This window comes from Mustela nivalis, assembly GCF_964662115.1.
Source record: "Mustela nivalis genome assembly, chromosome: 16".
NCBI lineage: Eukaryota > Metazoa > Chordata > Mammalia > Carnivora > Mustelidae > Mustela > Mustela nivalis.
Window position 1 is genome coordinate 19,639,786 of NC_139035.1, and position 22,496 is coordinate 19,662,281.

Sequence of the window (22,496 nt, forward strand, 5' to 3'; positions counted from 1 at the left end):
CAAGGTAGTGTATAACATAATGTAGGTTCGCACAAGCTTCCTCCAAGATACATAACTTGGCCTAGAGTTTGGGGTAAGGTGACCTGGAAGAATTAGGAGAGATGATGATGTTTCTTTAACTCTTGAAAGGGAATTAAGATTTTGCCAGGTGGAGAGATTTTATACATCCGGTAAATGTTGCCTGACATTTATGCTTAACTGAAGTATTACCATATTGTTGACTTGACTCACTCAAGGTCATTTTAGAAATGCTTTGACTATGAGGGAAAAAACTTAGAAATTCAGTCTCTCCTTAAATAATTACATGTCTGTGTAAACTTAAGTAAGCAGCCTTTTGTAACTGTTTTAACAAACTAGTTATCACTGTATGACATATTATAAGTGATTAAGTGAGAATTTAGCAAAAAAAATTAATTTCAGCTTATCTAGAAGTTTCTTGCTGCTTTTAAATCACTGAAATCTCCGGTCTCTGCTACAGATTTTTTTAAAAAGCATTGTAATTATTGTAGTAAGAATACTTCAAAGCAGAGATTTTTTTTTTTTTTTAGATTCTTTATAAATTCAATAGCTAATAGGATGGGTGAAGAGTGACCATAGAAATTTTGCTAAGTGATGGGAAAGAGAACGTAAGGGGATAAATTACACATTTGCTAAAGAAAAGAAGAGTATTGAGTTATTTACGTATTCATTTTAGCAGGTTAATGTGCCAGTAAATCTTTTTCCAATTTCTGGAGAATTGGTTAGTTTAATGGGAAAAAAACCAACAAAATCAACTGATCATTTTTTATTTGTCTTTTTAAGAAAGCTCCTCTGGAGGTTACACTTTACTGAATTATTGAACACAGGCTTTGTAGAATAGGTAATAAGGATTTTTAGTTTATAGTAAATAAAAGTTAATAGCACTTGGAAGTATATAGGAGATACTAGATTATTTTCCATATCAAGCAAACTGAAAGCCTTTATAACATTGATGCTCAATAGACAACTTTACAAGAAAAAGTTTTCTCTCTCCATTTTTCTCTTAGCTTTTATTAAGTATCAGATACATACTGAGAACCATGAAAATGTCTATATTCATAAGTCTGACCTTAGAAAGACTGAACAGAAACAGCTACCTACAGAAAGATCATAATCACATCTTTATTAGTACCTTCTCCCCACAAGAGCCCTGAAAGAACTTTATAAGGATCGGGAAATAATTGGGTAAATTTTGAGTCGATAGATAACGTATAGCCATTTAAAGGTGGTAGTGATGGACACCATATGGAAACATAGAAATGTTTATTATCTATTTTCTTTAAAAGCAAACCCCAATAACATGTTCCACGATATGCTACCAAGTTGGAAAATGAATGCCCAGTATCCGTGGGCCATAAGTGCACTGGATATTGTTAGTGCCCCATTCTGTAGGTTCCTGAACACAGTCTGCTTCTTCCATGTGTGATGCTCAGGAGAGAGGAGTAAATCCTAAAGAGGACTGAAAGTCAGTAAATGTCTCTTATTTGCAGGATTTTCTACATGAGACAACTTTAGAGGTTTATATTTGAGCCTTCAGACATTTCCTTAGTATTATAGATATAATGTTATTGTCTACCTCTTCCCCAAGATTTTACAGCATTTGATCTTATTAATGATTGAGTGACTATGAATCCTAAATATACTGTGTTTGTTTGTTTGTTTGTTTGTTTGTTTTTCAGGATAAGGGAGATTTTGAAGGCATCTCGGAAATTGCAAGGTGATCCAGATTTGCCAATGTCTTTTACTTTGGCCATAGTGGAGTCCGATTCCACAATAGTCTACTATAAACTTACTGATGGATTTATGCTGCCAGACCCTCAGGTCAGTTTTGAGCAACTGTCAGTAAACAGTGAAAAAAAAGAGGAAAATAATGACATAAGCTTAAGTGTGAATCAAGCCATTCAGCTTCCTTTGCAATATGAAAATTCGAAAAAATAATGATCTGATTTTCACACCTCAGAAATTTGGCTGTTTTGTTTAAAGTAATATGTTCCTAGTTTCCACAAAAATAATTAGACCCTTAGTCTCCCAGAGTACTTCATAAAGTCATGATATTATCTGATAATTAACTGAGGTGGGATGTAAAGGCTTATAATAGCTTTAGCCAAAAGAACACTTCTTTAGAAAGTGTTAAATTGGTTGACATTTTGACAGAAATCTTTTAACGAAATAAATGTGTTATGTATGATTTCCTGATATACTTTGTTGGTGTATTTGGTATAATTACATTAAATATCTTTCTGATTTTGCTTTTAAAATACCTTATATATTGGGGGAAAAGTCCATCCTGATTTTTTTTTTTTTTTTTTTTTTTATGTTGCAGAATATTTCCCTTAGAAGATGACACCTGTACTCCCTGATGCTCGCTGTGGGATTGGATTTGAGACCCATCAGCCTGGTTCATCTTTTATCTCAGAGATAGTTAGGGTTGACTTAGCTGGTCCCATTCCATAGATTTTTCTTTTTGAAGAATAAAACTTTCCCAGATAGAAGAATTTTTTTGTTCATAAGTATAGGGTAGTTGCTCTAGAACTTTTTTACCTGGACACAGTTTAATTACAGTTATATACAAGTTGGTGCTTAGGATGTGTTCAGAGAGGTGGAGCACGTGTTTCTTCTCTCATCCCCCACCCATAGCTGCCTCATTGTTCCTTGCTGTCTCTGCTAACACATTGTTGAGACTGTCACCTTTCTCTAATTCAACCCTCTCAGTGCCTTTTGGCCACTTCAGGTAGCCCGCGATGGCATTTCTTGGACACATGGACACCTGGAGAGTTTGCTCAGTCTGCTTTTAAATCCCCATTAGAAAGTAACAGTTTTCTTTCCATTGGTTTTTATGTGGCATTTACTGTTGACTTTAAATCAGAAGAAAGGTATGCTTATCCAGAGTATAAAGTTATATACATGCTAGATTCATAGGGACCAGAGAGGTGCTACTGATTAATTACTTCCTACCTAATAAAGGAAGTACTAGGCCTTGCTTTCCATTCTTATCACCACCACCCTTATTATATCAGAGTTAGAGTATTACAAGAAAGATAGTAAGGGACAGTGTCAGACTTAAAGACATCTTTATTAAATAGACTCAGTTACTCCACTTTTGTGGAGTTACTCCCAATAACTCCCAATTATGTTGCCTAGAGTATAAAAATTATATGCACAGAGACATTCTAAGTGGCATTAATTATAATGGCCAAAATAATAGATCCCTTAAAAGTTTTAGGAGTTTTAGGAAGGGGTCAGCAAACTTTTTCTGCAAAGGGCAGAAAAGAAAGATTTTAGTCTTCGCAAACCATATAATCTCTCTTAAAACTTCTCCAATGTGCGTTTATAGTACAAAAACAACCATAGACAATATGTAAATAAATAGGCATGGCTGTGTTCTAGTAAAACTTCATTTACAAATGCGTGGCCATAATGTGCCAACCCCTGGTAAAGGAAATGGTTAATAAACAGATAGATAGCCAATGAATGGTATATTATATACTCATTAAAAATTAATAATAAATGAAAAATTAGAAAATATTTAATTAGAAAAGCAAGCTATGAATGGGTAAGGTCATGGCTGTCAGCGACACACCAAGCATATAGTAAAAGGGTGACAGAGTAAATGACTGTTCCTATAATAGGGTGGCAGAGCAATAAATGGGTGACTTCGTCTTTCTTTAGTATTATAATTTTTTCTTTATTTGTATTACCTTTTTAATAATGTTTTAAAATAAAAAATAATCTTGAGATCTGTATTAGCTACCTGTCATTGCATAATATTACCACAAAGTTAGTAACTTACAACACCCATTTAATATCTCAAAGTTGGGTCCTTTGTAAGGCTGCAGTCAAGCCAATCTCCTCTGAGGCTTGTCTGGGCAAGAGTCAGGTTCCTCCCTCATGGTTCGCAGCTTTCTGTTCCCCATGGGCTTTGGACTGATAGTCTATTTCTGGGGGGCCATTGGCAAGGGGCCACCCTCAACTCTTTGCCATATGGGCCTTGCCAGCACATCTGGTTGCTTCTTCGAAGCCAGCAAGGAAGACAGTTTCAGCAAGATGGATCTCGTAATCATACTATGTAGTCAAGTACATCCTGTTCTCTTGGTTAGAAGCAAGTCACAGCTACCTATAGAAGACAACAAGAACAAGAATGGAAAAATGGCAAAAAAGTGGAAACATTATAAAATGGTGTAAAGTATCATTCTTGGTCTGCAGTAGTTCCTGACTGCTTTCCTTTGATGATATTTGAATTTCACATTTATTCTTGATGGAGTATCTTGGCAATTCTTTCAGATTCCCTCTGCTTTCCCAGAAGGTCTGAAGATGTACCCATTCAGAACGATATATGTTTCTGTGACTCTGGTTAGCACTTTGCAAATCTAAGGATCTTAAAATGGTTTATGATCAATTCTTGGGGTCTCTGCCATTTGATTCCTTTTGAGGCTTTTCATCACAGTGTGAGAAAAACATTCTGCAGTCTGTCTGCATTCTCAGAAAGAAATGTAAGGCTTAATGAATGTTAGATTTGTATATCCAACCTGGTAACCAATGAGTCCCTAGGCAACTACAAGACCTGAAGTATCTTCTGGAGTTGACTCGAAAAGAGGATTCCCACAGAAATGCTTAAAATTAGGCCTCAGTCTCATTGTATGTCCTGGGAAGTCTTCTCTGTTTCAGAATATTTCCTGTGTACCTCACCATAGCTGTTCTGCCCAAAACCAGCCAGATACCTCCTAATATTGCGGTCTGGAACAGTTTGGAAAGGGAGACAACCCAGCTGTTGACTGTCTCATTCCACTAGGTAAAGTGATTTGTCTTGTGTGATCAAGTCACTGTGTAATTGCAGTTAATTTTGTCTCTTCTTAGGCTCTGGGCTGCTTAGAAACACAGCAAGGAACCAAGTCCTTTTTTTTTTTTTTTACATCTCTGTCTCCCACCACATACCACAAACCCACACACACTAGGCTCTCAGTAAATGTTTAGTGAATGAATGAATGCAGACTGAAGACCCGTTAATTAACAGTAGCTTTTACTCTTAGACTCAGGGCAATCTAAAGTGATCCATTTGGACACCAGAGGGCAGTGCTAAATAAGCACCGAATTTTCAGACTCTAGAAGTAGGTTAGCTTGAGAAGCGGTGCACTTCAACGTTTATCTTCAATCTGTGGGAAATAGGCATAAATAAAAATATAAATGAGTTTTATGTGCTTGCAACCCCCTCTTTTCCTTTCTGGCATGTCTCTAAAATTACACTCTACTGACATTAAATATGCGGCTTGATTCATGCTCTGTTCAAAATGTAGATCTCTATTTAAAAAACAAAAACTTGTTTGGGGCAAAGGTTGGTGGGATGCGTGTTTTTTTCTAAACTGTGGTTTTGTTCGTAAGCACATGAAATAATGCATTCCTTTTTTTTTTTCCTCGCATAAGCCTAACTTATTAAATAAACTTCAGAATTCCTGTCCCACAGCAAGAGACCCCAGCTCTGTAACACTGAACTGGCTACATACCGGTGGTGAAAGTCATAGATTGCTGCCATCATAAACACAGACTTTTCCCATAAGGGGGGTCCTCTCTGGGTGGGAGCAGGAGGAGGGGAAGGACGTTGTTGACTTCTCTCTAGTGTGGTCTTTGCCTTTGCTTTTTGGAATCCGAGTCAGTGCCCCTCTGTGCTGGGAGGGCTCAGTGGAACACTGAATGACCTAGGTCTGAGGAATCCAGACTAACCTATTTTGCTTCCCAGGCCTCCACGCCTTTCTAGATGAATGTGTTCCTAAAAGGTATTGATCTCTTGTGAAGAACATGAGGGCAGAGGCACTTCGGCATTCTAAGCTCCACCGAGAGTAGCAATCTCTGACAAAGTTCATGTAATCTGCATTATTTTTTGACTGAAACTTTTATATGCCTGAAACCAGATGACTTAACCAAAACTTCATGGTGTGTCATCTTTTTCTGAGCCTTTCTGTGCTGAATTCCTCTCTGAGGTCACGTTTTCCACCGCAGCCCTAGCAGGAGGCCTTTTACTGGTGCAGCCCCGTGTTCCTGCCAGAGCCTAGAGTTCTCTATAGAAGCTCTTTATTCAGCCACTGTATTTATGTTTAATGTGCAGGATGGCGCTGTATCTGAACAATTAGTACCATTTTCCTTTCTTTCAGACCAATGGTGGCTCTGGTCCTTACCACTCTCACTCCTGCAGTCTGATCCTTTTAATGATCTTTAAATAAGAACTGCTTGTGCTCACGAAGGAAAGAGAAGACAAAAATCATGTGACTTCCCGGGGAGGTGTACTCATAAAATGCTTAGATGATTCTGCAAAATTAAAAACCAACTTAACCAAAATCAAACAAAGATTGGCTCTTTCGGTTTCAGGGAGACTGAATGGAGGTAAGGTGAGGAAGCATTTAAGTAAAGCTGGCTTCATGCATTTATTAATTATCTGCAGACGTTGCTGGGCTCCTCCTCTGTGCTTGCATGACTAAGGAATACGAAGGTTAATGAGATATGACGTGTACCCTCAAGGAACTCAGATTAGCAATTACAACTCTCCTTAACCAGAACTCTAAAAGGTTGTCAGGGTGACAGTTGAGTGAGGAACAGCTGTCATGCCATGTATGTTTATGAAAGTTCATACATTTTACTTAGCAGTGAAGGGGTTCAACAACTTTTGGTAAATTAAACTGTTTTCAGACAGTCATGGTATGTACATTATTTGTCCTAAGGGACTGAAGATTGGATACCATACAAAAAGATAGTGCACAACGCACCTCTTGAGACTTATTATCTGGCTAGAGAGGAGAAAATCTATGTGTGTGAGATAATTTGAGAGCATTTCAAGGCAGTGTTATATATGAATGCTGAGCTACCATTGTGTAGGCCTCTATTTATGACCAAGTGCTTCGGTACTCTTTATTTTGATTCGCACAGTAGAGCTGATATCGTGGACTTGTTACTAACTTACTATTTTCATTTAATAGATGGAGAAATTAGTGCACATTAAGCAATGGCTTTGTGTGGTAGCAGGTGAGTGGGTAATGAGGGGCTAGCCCCAGCTCTCCCAACACCTAGCTCACTGTTCTTTTCAGGAGACCATACTACATATGGTGCAGAGAAATATACTAACGTCAAAGAGCCTTTGGGAAGAGAAAAAGAGCTCCAGTTAGTCCTGGAGGGAGATGGGAAGTGATTTAGGGATCAGTTAGATTAACTTCTTGTTCTCTTGAACAAATGTGTCAAAATGTCAAGCTGTCTGTGGATAATTTGGAAAACCATATTCATCGTCAATATATTTACAAAGTTTCATTCCAAAGACCAAATAGTTTCATGTTCATGCTTTTATATCAGCAAACTTAAAATTAGATTTAGTGTTAAGTGAGAAAGAGAAAGAGCTCAGGAAGGTTCTCTGCTTGTGTTGGAGCTAAGTTCTCTCACACAAAGAGTAGACTCTAGGAAATTTTATTTCTTTTAATTTATTATTTTTTTAAGATTTCATTTATTTATTTGGCAGAGAGAGAGACAGCGAGAGAAGGAACACAAGTGGGGGGAGTGGGAGAGGGAGAAGCACACTTCCCACTGAGCAGGGAGCCTGGCATGGGTCTCTGTCCCAGGTCCCTAGGATGACGACCGGAGCTGAAGGCAGACACTGACTGAGCCACCCAGGTGCCCCTCCAGGAACTTTTGAATGACAGTTTCACATGTGACGAGAAAGGGTCTTACACCCTAAATGTGCCCTAGTTCTGCTTTCTGTTGCTTGAACTCCTACCATAATTCTATTTCTTAATCACGAAGGTTTGGTCCAATTTAGTTTGACAGACAGTTTTATAGTGCACCATTGGGTAAGGCACCATACTAAGATTTGAAGAGACTATGAGCTCAAATATTTTATTATTAGACTCAGTCAATAAAATTAATCTGATAAATTATTATAAGAATTTCTGAATGTTCATTCTCAATTTCTGTACTTAGCTTCATTGCAGAGCAGCAGTATTTTGTGGATTGATACCCTGTGCAGACCACCCTTTGAGTAGCGCATGTTAGAGCTCAGGTGAGAAGTAACCAGGACCCAGGCGTACTAGTCAGGATGCGCTGGACTATGATGCTGTTGGTTCACAACCCAAGAATTTCCCTGGATGAAATCTGAAACTGGCCCTATACGCAGAGGACAGGGAGAAAACATAGCAAACAGCTCCAGATTGGCAGTTTTAATAAACAAGGAAACTTACATACAAGGTTTATCTTGGGCGGCCACAAGATGAGTAGGTCTCCCCATCCACCTTGCCAAAATCTTGGAAGTTTATACAGAGGCCTTAACTAGATTCAGTCACATCTGCTGTTCAGATGGTTTCAACAACATGTTGCTGTCTCAAGGCTGCATCCTTGAGATGGCTCCCACTGTGGAAATGGTGGGCAGAGTGTATGTGCCAAGGATAGGGGAAAAGGTGAGGAGCCTCTGATTACCTGGTCCAGCTCTTGGGTCAACCTGTGGTCATGTCCTCTTGATGACATGCAGTAATAATGAGTGAATTAGTTTAACAAATGTTTATTTCTTCCTCACATTACAAATCCATCGTACATAGACTTGGAGTCCTTACTCTGGAATCAAGTCAACAGAGCCTCTGTCATCTGGAATGTGGTCAGGTCCAATGGCAGGAAGAAAAAGTGTGGTGGTGTCACAACTAAATACTTCCTCCAAATGCAACAGATGTCAGCTCTGCCCACCTTCTATTGGCCAAAACAAGCCATATGGCCGGCCCTGATCAACTTCCAGGAGAGGAGGTACAATTCCACCTTGTTCCTGGACCAAGGAGAAGAAATAGAGAACAGCACTTTCAGAGAACAGGAAGGAGAGGAGAAATAGCAAGGAGGTAGGTGTAACAGCTGATTAGCTGTGAACACTGAGGGGGGCAGGGGAAAAGGAAGCGTTGAACCTCAAGCTGTTCTGAGTCCTTTGACTTTAATGTGAAGGAGTGTCAGGTTACATTGGGAAGATGGAGGACGTTGTGAGAAGGCTCAGGCGCTAGGCACGACCGAAGTGGGAAAAGGGCCAACTCAGGAGGCTGGTGAGGAGAGGAAAGCTTGGAAGACAAACTTTCCCCCATTTTTCTGCTCAGATTCTGGATTTAGTATCTGAGCAAAGAAGAGAGATACTGTATGTATCAGGAACCTAGGATCACTGTAAACCTACTCTTCTTTTCTGATGCCTGGAGGGTTGTTACACGGAATATGTTGCCTGGTCTTTTCTTTACTTCCTAAGAATGAAAAAAAAAAAAAATGTGTGCCTACAGTGTAGGGGGTGTAGTTGAGCCCTGTGAGAGTATTTCTGAAGGAAGCTAGTTAAACGTGGATACATAGATGGGGTTGGGTTTGTGAGAAAGATCCTGGGGGCTTCTTTTCTGGGATGGAGAATTATCTAGTGGGATCATGAACCTGAAGTATTTGTATAGATCTAGGGGGCTATCTGGGTGCATGAGCATGGGATGGGGAGAGAAAGTTGGGGGGTAGATACCAGTCCTCAAGGTTCTCATCAGTCCTCGGGGGCGTCTGCTGAACAGAGCGTCATGCTGCCGTGACTGCTGTGCGCGAATCACCAATGTACCCCCTCAGTCCCCGGCCACAAGATCTTCTGGCTCTATTTCTCTTAGATATTCCTCTCGGGCACTTGGGAAATACTTGGTTCTGTCCCTGAACTCTGTGGGCATGTGGGGTAATTTTCAGGCTTTTTTGGGTCCTCTTCACCTAGACACGCCTTCTCAGCCAGGCTTTCTTCTCTCCTGTCTTCCCTAAATGCAGGGTAAGTGACCCTAAGGGCCTGGGGCCTGTGAGGCTTTACCTGAGCCTGTAAGCAGCAGGCAGAGGTGAGAGGCTGCGAGCTGGCTGCGGATTCCCCTCATGTGGATGAGGCGATCGGCGCAATGTCCTGGAGTATCTCTTGTGTCCCTCTGCCCCCCAGGAACTCAGCTCGACAGGACAAGGTGCAGGGAACAGAACACAGGTCTCAGTTTAGTGGCCCATTCAGTCGTCTAGCTCTTCTACTTTTGTTCACCCCTCTTCCCGCAATTTCCCCCTAGTTTTACCTTACCTTAGGGTTAGAAGAACTATAACCATTTCCAGATCTATTTTTCTTCCAAACATATTGTTTTTGCCAAGATCTTGGGTTTTGAAATTCAAAAGACAAGAATTTGCCTCTCTTGTTCTGTAGTAGAATCCCATCCCTGAGGCAGCGGGCCAAGAAATCCTGTATGGGAAACAGTTCGCAGGTAACAAGAATTACTGAGAAGGGAAAACATATCATTTAATATATCAAAATATTATCCAGCAACATTCACAAACAGAAGGTGTTAATTATCATTAACATGCATAGTTATACTCACAAGAACTATTTAATTTTCTGAGTGTACATCTTATGTTACCCATCAAACTACATCCTACCTATCAGTACTACAGTACTGGGCACAGAGTAGGAGTTCAATACATGTTTTATTTGCTAGCATTCGGATGTTCAGAGACAAACTCCTTCTCAGCCCATCCTATTCCTGCCATCTGCAGGACAAGACACAGATTGGCTGCCTCTCTGCCCTGTCAACCCCATATAGAAAGAGGAGTCCTAAGTTCCTTGGGCCACCAGAGAGACCTCATCCCATGCTGTGTGCTCTTGTAAACATGCTTATGCTATGAGATCTGTTATATTTTGATCCTTTGCCTTAGTAATTTTGAGAAATCAAGACAGGGATTTCTAAATGAAAGTATATCTGCCCCAAAAGCTTACTTAATATTTTATTACACATTCTGTTCTATGCAAAAGCTGTTCATTTTTATTTATCTAACAATTTTGGAGGGGAACAAAGACATGTGAACACTGGTAAATTTAGAAATTCTTCTTAGAAATGGTAATTTCCTACTCAACTATAAAATTATGGTGATTATACCTCTGTTGATGACTACAGATGAGGCTACTGTGGGCGAAAATTGGTCACCTCTTCTCTTATCCCCTATTAGAAAATGTGGTTCCTATACATATAATCATGTAGGTGTGCATCTCCTGGACTGTAGATTCTCATCTTAATTCTTTAAGTTTGAGTGCATAGAATTCACCCACACGGGGCCTTGCTATTCCACTTCTGCAAGATGAAGGAGTCGGTGCAGGCCCTCCCTGAGATAGTCTGTCTCTGCATTTCGGTGGGCCTCCCTTTTCATGAACCCCTTCATCACTCTCTTACACCTCCACCTGGTTTTGAAAAAACTCCTTCCCTCCTGGGCGTGGATAATCCATCATCAGAAACACGTTCCTGGGCGCCTGGGTGGCTCAGTGGGTTAAGCCGCTGCCTTTGGCTCAGGTCATGATCTCAGGGTCCTGGGATCGAGTCCCGCATCGGGCTCTCTGCTCAGCAGGGAGCCTGCTTCCTCCTCTCTCTCTCTGCCTGCCTCTCTGCCTACTTGTGATTTCTCTCTGTCAAACAAATAAATAAAATCTTTAAAAAAAAAAAAAAAAAAGAAACACGTTCCTTTGAATTTTTGAGGTTCAGGAGGATTGGAAGGCAGAGCTTTGACTTTAGACCATCCAGGGCGATGGAGAAGAGTTATGTAATGTCCTTGAGCCTCAATTTCTCACCTGGAAAATGATGGGCAGAATATGTCCTTCTAGGTTGTGTTTTCCTCACACACTGAAATGCTTGTGGGGGATAAGTGGAGCCTGGTGCATTGTCGGGGACCGCCTCCAGCCGGGAAAGTCCCCGCCATTACAAGATGGCGCTTGGCTCACTGCCAGCAAAATACGCTGCAAGTATACAACGAACTTTCTGGTGAAACTCGCCTAAAGGAGGACATAGTCATTGGCTGTTTCAAATTGAATCAGCATAGTAACAGGACTCTCATTGGTTCTCCCCATTGCTTGGCCCCTTATTGGTCACCCTGCTGTATATAAGCTAAGGAAGTTGACGAAATAAAGGGAATGAAGCATTAAATAAGGGGAATGAAGCATTAACACCGAACCAGGCTTCTTGTCGTCCTTCCGGGTCGAGGGCAACAGTGCATGAGAAGCTACCCAGGTTCCCTTCCCTTTGCAGTCTCCAAGCCCTTCCTACTGAGGGGCACACTACCACCTTGGGAGGAAATGCATGATGACCAGCTGAGAGCCAGGCCTGTGAGAAATGGAACCTACATGTGCAAGAGAGTAGGAAGAAGGTGCCAGATGAAGTGAGAACACACCAAAGTTTAACTCTGCCCTTTGAAAATGTTATTAGGCCTAATCCTGCTGCTGCTGCTGCTGTAGCTGCTGGTGGTCGTGGTGATGATGATGCTGATGATGATAAGATTTTTTGGTCCCATTTCAGGAAACCCTTTGAATTCAGATAAAGTGCACAAGAATAAGACCAGCTATGTAGTTGGAGGCTCACACTAAGCAGGGGAAATTTCCACTGCAGGAAGCCGTATTGGGACAATTCATGGGGAGTAAAAACAACCAAGTTAAACTTAGCTCAACAGAGCACAAAAGCACATTGAAAAATTCCCTCTAAATAGAAGCTGACTGTTCAGGGTGGGTTTAAGTCATGGGAGCTGGCATGGAGCCTTCCATTGGTGGTGAGGATTGGGCCTCTTCTTGAAGGAATGAATAAGTAAAGAAACATGAAATAGTAAGTAACAACTTATATCTGTATAGCATGCTTCCATTAGAGTGGAGGATGTATGGGGCTTTATTTTGTTCTCTTCTGTTTTCCCGGAGCTTAGAACATGGCCTGACACATAGTGGGGTTCCAAAATTATTTGTGGAAGGAAATTAAGAAAATGCATACATATAAAATAATGTCAAATAAGGATAATACTTAAAGAAAATAAAGCAGGGTAAGGGAACTGGGTGCCACAAGAATGCAACTCCAGGTAGGCTGGTCAGGAATGGCTTTGGAGATGACATTGGAGCAGAGACCAGAATGCAGTGAATGAGTGAGACATGCAAGTAACTGGAGGGTTAGCCTCATAGGCAAAGGAAACAGCATGTGCAAATGTCCTGAAGTGAAAGCATGATGACTGGCATCTTAGATTCTGCATTTCTTCTCCTCCTCCTCCTCCTCCTCCTCCTCCTCCTTCTCCTCCTTCTTCTTCTTTTTCTTCTTCTTCTTTAAGATTTTATTTATTTATTTTTGAGAAAGAGAGGAAGAACATAAGCAGGGGAGCAGCAGGCAGAGGGAGAAGCAGGCCCTCCTGACCTGCGGGGGCCTTCCCTGGAGAAGCAGTGACCCTGATGCAGGGCTCAATCCCAGTACCCTGAGATCGTGACCTGAGCCGAAGGTAGACGGTTAACCGACTAAGCCATTCAGGCCCCCTAGATTCTGCATTTCTAATAAGCTCTCAGGTGTGGCCAGTATGGCTGGTTCCATGAACCATGCTTTCAGTAGTAAGGATTCAAACTAGGGCTTGATCATGGAGTCAGTAGCTAAAGTGAGGAGGTCATAGAACTGAGAAATGAGGTCACTGCACAAGAAAAAGGGGATAAAAAAACTGCATATGCAAAATAACCTTTTCTATATAAAATATGTATGCAAAGATAAATATTTAAAATATAGTGTCTTTCTCAGGTCACATTTTAGCTAATTCAAATTCTCTTTAGAATATTGCAAAAATTATTTTTAAGAAGTTAATTTACAAACTATCATATGTCTTTACTTAAGACCCTGAGTTCAAAATGTGCACAAAATTTCCGAAATTAAAAAAAATAAGTATAGGGCACCTGGGTGATTCAGTGGGTTAAGCCTCTGCCTTTAGCTCAGGTCATGATCTCAGGGTCCTGGGATTGAGCCCCACATCGGGCTCTCTGCTCAGCAGGGAGCCTGCTTCCTCCTCTCTCTCTCTCTACCTGCCTCTCTGCCTACTTGTGATCTCTCTGTGTCAAATAAATAAATAAAATCTTAAAAAAAATAAGTGTAGACATACGAGAATTGGCCAGGGTTTTCCTAGGAAAGGCTTCATAGAGGGGATTATTTTATTTTATTTTATTTATTTTTTTAGAGGGGATTATTTTAAACCAAATCTTGATATTTAAGTAGGTGAAACATAAGTTTGAGCTTTCAGCAATTTCCTGTTCTAATGTGGGAATGGGGAGGGAATGTGGGGCACGAGTAATATACTAGTTATTTACTGCTGTGTAAAAAATTATTCCACAGCTCATCTACTTAAAACACATCACATTTATTATCCTACAGTTTCTGTGATTTAGAAATTTGGGACCTGCTTAGCTGGGTGGCTCTGGCTCAGGATATCTCATGCAGTCATCTTGAAGACATTGGCTGGAACTGTAGCTATCGGAAGGCTTGACTGGGGCTGGCTGGGGCATCCAAGATCGTCGGCAGGAGGCCTCAGTACCCTGTTGTGTAGAACCCTCCATATGCCTATTTGATTTTCTCTATGATGTGGCAACTGGCTTCACTGAGTGAGTGATACGAGTCAGAGAGAGAGAGAGAGAAAGAAGGAGAGGGAGAGAGAGAAGGAGGAGAGAGAGCCTTTTATGACATATAGGACTCTTCAGCTTTCTTCTATTTATTCATAGACACATGTCACTAAGTACAGTCCATACTGCAGGGGAGGAAATTTAGAGTCTACCTTCTGAAAGGACACTGTGGATATATATCTTTTTAATTTTTATTTATTTTTTAAGCAGGGTTAAAATCATGCTTTAATCCTCTCAGCTGAGGAACTTGGGCAACTTCATTTATTTATTTATTTGATATATAATGTATTATTTGCTTCAGGCCTACAGGTCTATGAATCATCGGGCTTACACATTTCACAGCACTCACCATAGCACACACCCTCCCCAATGTCCAAAACCCAGCCACCCTCTCCCTATCCCCTATTCCACCCCCCAGCAGCCAACAGTTTGTTTCATGGGATTAAGTGTCTCTTGTGGTTTGTCTTCCTCCCGATCCCATCTTGTTTCATTTTTTTCCCCTACCCTCCATGACCCCCCACCCTTCCTCTCAAATTCCTCCTATCAGAGAGATCACATGATAATTGTCTTTCTCTGATTGACTTATTTCGCTCAGCATAATACCCTCTAGTTCCATCCACATCATTGCAAATAGGCAAGATTTCATTTCTCTTGATGGCTGCATAGCATTCCATTGTATATATACACACCACCACATCTTCTTTATGTGGATATATTTTTAAACCACCACAGGTAGAATGGGATGTGAGTTAGAGGACATTCTAATTTTCACAGGAACTGAAGTGTATGAGATTATAGAATACTGTGGCCTGCTTTGCTAGTCATCTGGCATGCCTGATGTTTAGCAGAGTACAGGGTAGAAAAGATGAAGCATAGGGGGATGTGCTGAGCAAAACATCTAGAACATAATGTAAGCCACAACATAACCTTAAGTTTTCTAGTAACCACACTGAAAGATGTAAAATAAACAGGTATAATTAATTTTAATAATATATCATTAGCCCAATATATGCAGAATATTCTCATTTCACGTATACTCGATGTGAAAGTTATTAATGAGATATTTTATGTTCTTTTTTCTCTATACTAACCGTCTGGAATCTGATGTGCATTTTAAACTTTTAACACTTTAAATTTATAGCACCTTGGATTAACACTCTTCCAACTGGTCAGTAGCAACATGTGGCTAGTGGTCACCATATCAGGCCCCTGAGAAAGAACCTTGGGCACAACCCAATATGCAAATAGTGGGCCCAATAAAAGGGCTTAAGCTGAACAGTGATATGATCAGACTTCCATTTATTTTGAAATCACTCTGACTGCCTGTGCTTAGGACCTGGAGGAATGAGCAGGCATGACTGGCCTAAGAGACTACTGGAATATTCTTTTTTTTAATTTTTTTTTTATTTTTTAATTAACATATAATGTATTATTAGCCCCAGGGGGTACAGATCTGTAAATCGCCAGGTTTACACATTTCACATCACTTACCATAGCATGTACCTTCCCCAATGTCCATAGCCCAACCACTATCTCCCTCCCCTCCTCCCGCCAGCAACCCTCAGTTTGTTTTGTGACATTAAGAGTCTCTTACGGTTTGTCTCCCTCCCAATTCCATCTTGTTTCATTGATTCCTTTCCTACCCCCAAACTCCCCACGTTGCCTCTCAACTTCCTCATATCAGGGAGATCATATGATAATTGTCTTTCTCTGATTGACTTATTTTGCTAAGCATAGTGCCCTCTAGTTCCATGAGACTACTGGAATATTCTGTGTGAGAGTTTGAACAAAGCTGGTTACAGTGATGTTGGAGAAGAGAAGATATAAATAAGGTAGAGAGCAAGGCGGTGGTTTGTCCTCGGTTCACTGATCACGTGGATGTGGGCAAGTAGGTGGTCAGAAGAGAGAGAAGCTTAGAGGGCTTCTAAGGTTTGGGTGATTGACAGGATATAAAAAGGAAATACAGGACACAACAAATTTTGTCCTGGGAAGATGGCAGGAGAAGATGACATGTGTAGATATGGAAAAGTTTTGTTTGAGGTAATTGTGCAGGAGATAGATAGAGATGTCTCACAGTCAACTCAATGGGTAAATATGGAGCTTAGCAGAGAAAAACCCGCCTTCAAGCAGAATCATTACCGAGCTTCTTCCTTCTATGTAACATCACTAGGAAACTGCAGAGCACTTTGGAGATTTCCAGTCTCTCCTTGCTTATTGTGGAGGCAGAATTAGCTGAGGAGGAAGGAGCAGAACCACATCAGGTATAGTCCTTGGAGCAGTGGGCACCTGTCTGGGAGACCTGCTTTCCTAGCCCCATGGCCCAGTTTCTTGGAAGCCAGAGAGACGCTATGGGAACAACACGGAGTGGTCATCTTAGAGGAAGGCAGGAGCCCCTCTGCCTGAATACTCTGTTGTATTCTGAGGAGGAATAGAGGAAGAGAATGTCTGGAAGTTAAGAATTTCTGTCCTGGAATGTGGTTGTCTTCACCTCTGACTGATAGAAGCTATCCTATGAGTGAAGCGTGTCCAACAATTTCTTCTTTGTTACTAGAAATGATGCCTTAGTGCAGGGGTTGCAAACTGGAAGGTCTGCAGGGACCAAACAACAGGTCCTCTAGGGGAGCAAAGTGAATGCAGAGAACGCACAACAGGCTCAGCCAAAGGGACCAGCTGCCACTCAGCTCCAAGAGATTTTTGTGAAGTGGCAACAAGAGTCTAATTGCCAGGTAGTCTGATCTTTGTGTGCGTGTGAAATTTTTTGTGACGTTTTCTGACTTTTAAATATTGGATAAATTTTATTTAAACACTAAAACCAAACAAAATATGTCTGTGGACTCCCAGCCCACAGGCCACCAGTTTTTGACATTGGTCTAAGTGCTTTATTTATATCATAATATATCATGCTTTCTTGTATTTTTCTACTTATGTTTCCTACTGCAACCACCATTTTTTGTATGGATTGTTTCTGTTTGTTTGCTTCTTTGTTTTTGTTCCCTTTCTACAATGGGTCAGACCCTATTTGTTGATTAATTTCACATTTGGAAGGTGGACAGAGCTACAGAGGCATTGAGACCCTTTGAGACCTAACATGGCAGACCATATGGAAAATGACACATTCCCCTGGCAGATTCAGGCCTCAGAACTGGGATGAGACAGGGGTAGTTAAAGATGCAGTTGGCCATATTTTGCTGATGACTCTTATAATAAACTGGAAGATAATTTAAAGCAGATCTGTATTTAATAATAAAATGAAACATCAGAGTCATTTGTGAGAGTATTAGGTATTATGATGAAAAAAAAGTTACTTTTTCCAGTGCTCAAAACTAAACATTTCTTTTTAAAAAATGAAGAAGGAAATAAAATAGAAAATATAAGAAGAGGGGCACCTGGGTGGCAAAGTGGGTTGGGCATCTGCCTTCAGCTCAGGTCCTGGTCTCAGCGTCCTGGGATGGAGCCCTGCGTCGGGCTCTCTGCTCAGCGGGGAGCCTGCTTCCTCCTCTCTCTCTGCCTGCCTCTCTGCCTACTTGTGATCTTTCTCTCTCTATCAAATAAATACATAAGATTTTTTTTAAAAAGAAAGAAAATATAAGAAGAAAACTAGTGAGGGAAAATGGGAGACTAATACATGGGATAAATGGATTTATTACACATTACCCATGGATATTGTGGTGCTGTGTGCCTTAAGTTTGTAGAAGAGAAGTGATGCTCTCATCACGCTCCCTTATTCTTCCTCCCTCTTTCCTGCCTATGGACAGAGTTGCTGTAGATGGTGAGATTCTAGGACACTGGAACTTATTTGCCTGTAGGTCCATTAAAAGATCATGGACTGTTCATTTAAAGATGGTGCACATTGTGTACACAAAGACTTAGACACAAGTATTCATAGAAGCTTTATTCTTAATAACCAAAACCTGGAAACAGCTTGAATGTTCATCAGTAGGTGAATAGATAACTGAACAGTAGTGTATCCATACAAAGGAATAGTACTCAGCATTAAGAAGGAACAAAAAGTATGATATACACAAGAACATGAATGACAGGGTGCCTGGGTGGCTCAGTGGGTTAAGCCGCTGCCTTAAGCTTGGGTCATGATCTCAGGGTCCTGGGATCGGGTCCCGCATCGGGCTCTCTGCTCAACAGGGAGCCTGCTTCCTCCTCTCTCTCTCTGCCTGCCTCTCTGCCTACTTGTGATCTCTCTCTGTCAAATAAATAAATAAAATCTTTAAAAAAAAAAAAAAAGAACATGAATGACACACAAAACATTGTATTGAACAAAAGTCAGAGCCCAAAGAATTCATACTGTATGATTCAATTTATATGAAACCCTACAAGAGGCAAATCTAATCTATGGTGACAGAAAATATATCCATGATTGCTTAGAGCTTGGGGTGGTAGGCATGGAATACAAAAAAAGCATGAAGGAATTTGGGGGGAACGGTGGGTGACAGAAGTGATTTCTATCTTTGTCGGAGGCAGGCCCCTGGCCAGGGCGGCCTCCGCCATTAAAAGATGGCGCCTGGCTAGCTGCCAGGTTAGGATTGCCTTGTGAGACTAAGCGGAACACCCAAAGAGGAAGTAAACAGCATTGGTTGCTAGCGAAGTTGTTCCTTTAGGTGCACAGCCTGATTCGCTCGCTCCTGTACCCTGCTCGCTGATTGGTCATGTAAGCGTATATAAGTGTGTAGACTTGCGGAAATAAAGAGAGAGAAGATGCATCTGAACTGGGGCTTCTTGTCGTCCTTGCGGGGCGAGGGCGATAAATGGCGCCGGCACCTGGGAACTAAATAAAGGAATCTTGCAAGGTAATCCGCAGGAAAGCGGGGAGTAAAGGTCCGCAGGTACGCAGGGACATTAACCACGTTCAAAAGTGGGAATTCCGCGGTAAAGCGGGGAGTAAAAATAGAAAAACCATGCAAGGGAGAAGTCTGCAGGTAAGCGGGGTAAAACCACGACAAAGGTGGTGGGAAACTTGTACAAGTCCGCAATAAGAAGCGGGGCGGCCTTAGAGCCGGGATTTAGCGGCGAGTCTTTAATGTCCGCGTCTGTTGTCTGTGTGTTCATAATGGGATCTGAAGTATCTAAAGTGCGGTTGGAAGGGTCTTTAGAAGACCTGCTGAAAGCCAATGGAACTCCACTAAAAGCAAAAACTGCTCGGGCCTTTTTGAATACAGTGGAAAAGGTGGCTCCATGGTTCCTAGATGAAGGCTTGCTAAACATACCTCAATGGGACCACTTAGGGGAGGATTTGAAGAAACAGGATGCTTTAACTCTTCGCCTCAAATTTAACATAACAAAAGCACAGGCAGGGGACATAGTAGTCTCCTGCAGAAATTGCGTGATCTTACTACCTGCATCGTCCTTGGGGGTTAATCCTAAGGGTTTGTAACCTAATCATATATGGCAAATGGATGTCACACATGTTTCAGAATTTGGAAAGTTAAGATATGTTCATGGCTCTGTAGATACCTGCTCTGGAATAATTTTCGCCTCAGTGCATGGGGGGGGGGGGAATCCAGAGATGTTATTGCCCATTGCCTACAGGCTTTCGCGGCATGGGGAAAGCCACGCCAATTAAAGACAGATAATGGTCCAGCCTACACCTCACAACCCTTTAAAGCCTTCCTACAACAACTTGACATTCACTTGATACATGGAATACCCTATAACCCACAAGGACAGGGTGTTGTGGAGCACGCGCACCTTACAATAAAAAATGCGCTTTATAAACAAGGGGGAATAGGGGACACCTTCAGGTCCCCTAAAGATAAGCTCAACACCGTTCTCTTTATTTTGATTTTTTTAACGTTGGACAAAACGGGTAAATCAGCTGCAGACAGACATGGCAAGTGATGCTGCTGCTTCTCCTAAGCCTTTAGTACTTTGGAAGAACATCCTCACAGGAAAGTGGAATGGACCAGATCCAGTGTTAGTATGGAGTAGGGGGTCTGTATGTGGTTTTCCACAGGAAAAGGAGGCTCCAATTTGGATCCCAGAGCGCTGGTGCGTGTAGCCTTGCCTCCAAACACCAGTCATGATGCTGAAGATGCTGATGATAACTCTAGGGATGCTACACCTCCTGCGGCAGACTCAAGGCAGAGAGCTGTGAGCAGTGGTTAAAGCATGGCTATATCCTTTACCAGTGACTAACTCTTCTCTCATATTCCCTCCTCTCCCTTGGATGCATGGCAGGTCTGTAACTTGCTAGGAGCATGTACTGATATCTCAGCAGTGTCCATGTTAAATGGTGGCAAATTCCTCAACTGTTCTTATAAACAAAATGACTCTAGTATCATTGAGACAACAGTTAATGTGTCTTGTCCCAATAGTATTACTTATCAGCCCACTCCCATATGCTTCTGGCCACCGTTCCCTTTCCTTGTAACAAATGCTAGCAAGCTGAATGATACGTTGAATTGCACTAAGAATTGCTGTCTTTCCCAGTGCTGGAATGTCACGGCCTTCAAGCTGGCTGTGATTATGCGTATCCCTACCCATGTTCCTATCCCAGTTTCCATTCCAGAGGACAAGTTACCGGTGGTGCTATCCAGAAAGAAGAGAGATTTTGGTATCACAGCCACCATTGTGACAGCATTGGCTATATCTACAGCAGCTGCCACGGCAGCAGCAGTCTCGCTTGCTACAGCTATACCCACTGCGGAAGCTGTGAACACCCTTGCAGAAGGAACGGCGGCTGCCCTTCAAACACAGACTCAGATTAATGCACATCTGCAAGCAGGAATCCTGACAGTCAACCAGAGAGTGGATTTGGTTCAAGAACAAGTGGACATATGGGGGGCCCTATGGGGACTGGGATGTATAGTACCCTTCCCGGCAATTTGTGTAACTCCCATAGCCTATACTAATATGAGTGACTTAAAGAATGTCTCCCAACAGCTCTCCCAATACTTGCGGGGGAATTAGTCCGCAGGATTCCAAAACTAGACTCAGCACCTGGTACTAGGCATAACAAGGATAAATAACACCAAAGTTGAGCTTGCAACCCTCCCAGAGATAATCAAAACATTGCAAGATGTGTTAACCTTTACGAAACAATGGGCTAGTGTAATTGGTCTGATGATAATCCTCGTAGTGGGCTTGATTCTGCTAATAAGGAAACTGCAAATTTGGAGGCGACAGCAACCTAGGCAACAGCAAGCCATGGTGCAGGCCTTGTTAGCCATCAAGGCTGGAACATCCCCCCAAGTGTGGCTAAGTATGCTGGATCGGTAGTCAACGATGGGTAAGATTGGTGGGGGAAATATACCAACCTAAGACAGGACGCAGATCATTGATATCTGCCGTCTGATGACGAGTAAGGATGTTCCCCGCCACTGACAACCTAAGACAGGCACGATCCCTGCCATTAAAAGGAAAAAGGGGGAGATGTCGGAGGCAGGCCCCTGGCCAGGGCGGCCTCCGCCATTAAAAGATGGCGCCTGGCTAGCTGCCAGGTTTGGATTGCCTCGTGAGACTAAGCGGAACACCCAAAGAGGAAGTAAACAGCATTGGTTGCTAGCGAAGTTGTTCGTTTAGGTGCACAGCCTGATTCGCTCCCTCCTGTACCCTGCTCGCTGATTGGTCATGTAAGCATATATAAGTGTGTAGACTTGCGGAAATAGAGAGAAGAGAAAGAAGATGCATCCGAACTGGGGCTTCTTGTCGTCCTTGCGGGCCGAGGGCAATATATCTTGATTGTGGTGGAGGTTACATGTGCAGTTATAGTTTCAAAACTCACCAAACTTACACTTAAAACTAAGTACATATTATTTTATGTAAATTATACCTCAATACAGTTGATTTAAACAAAAGGGTTATGTGCAAAGTCTATCATTCTCTCTGATGCTTTCCTGCACTTTTTCACCTGTGCAGCAGAAACAGTTACTAGACCTAGTTTTCCTTTCTGCTTCCATGTGGCATAACTGGGGAGAAAGGCAGGGCCTTCCTGCTTGGGACATGGCCAGCCAACCTTTGGGTCCCACCTTGAATCATCAAGCATTTCTATCTCCACTTTTGGCAGATGAGGTGTGCTGAAATCCTGAAGTTGAATTTGGGCTTA

General features: G+C 41.8%; 1 protein-coding gene and 1 long non-coding RNA gene across 2 annotated transcripts in view; both read left to right on the forward strand.

Moving 5' to 3' along the window:
* The window catches only part of TSEN15 (tRNA splicing endonuclease subunit 15), a 35,316-nt gene extending 31,555 nt beyond the window's left edge, over window positions 1-3,761 (forward strand). The window contains exons 4-5 of the mRNA XM_082702937.1: window positions 1,698-1,839; window positions 2,342-3,761. Coding sequence (XP_082559063.1) covers window positions 1,698-1,839; window positions 2,342-2,362 — 163 coding nt within the window. The 3' untranslated portion in view covers window positions 2,363-3,761. The remainder of the gene's footprint in view (window positions 1-1,697; window positions 1,840-2,341) is intronic.
* A 3,361-nt stretch (window positions 3,762-7,122) lies between these two features.
* Window positions 7,123-22,248, forward strand: LOC309849900. The gene is made up of 3 exons (XR_014303979.1): window positions 7,123-8,047; window positions 8,580-8,867; window positions 20,406-22,248. It is a non-coding gene; the product is annotated as an uncharacterized lncRNA (long non-coding RNA).
* Window positions 22,249-22,496: the final 248 nt, after the last annotated feature.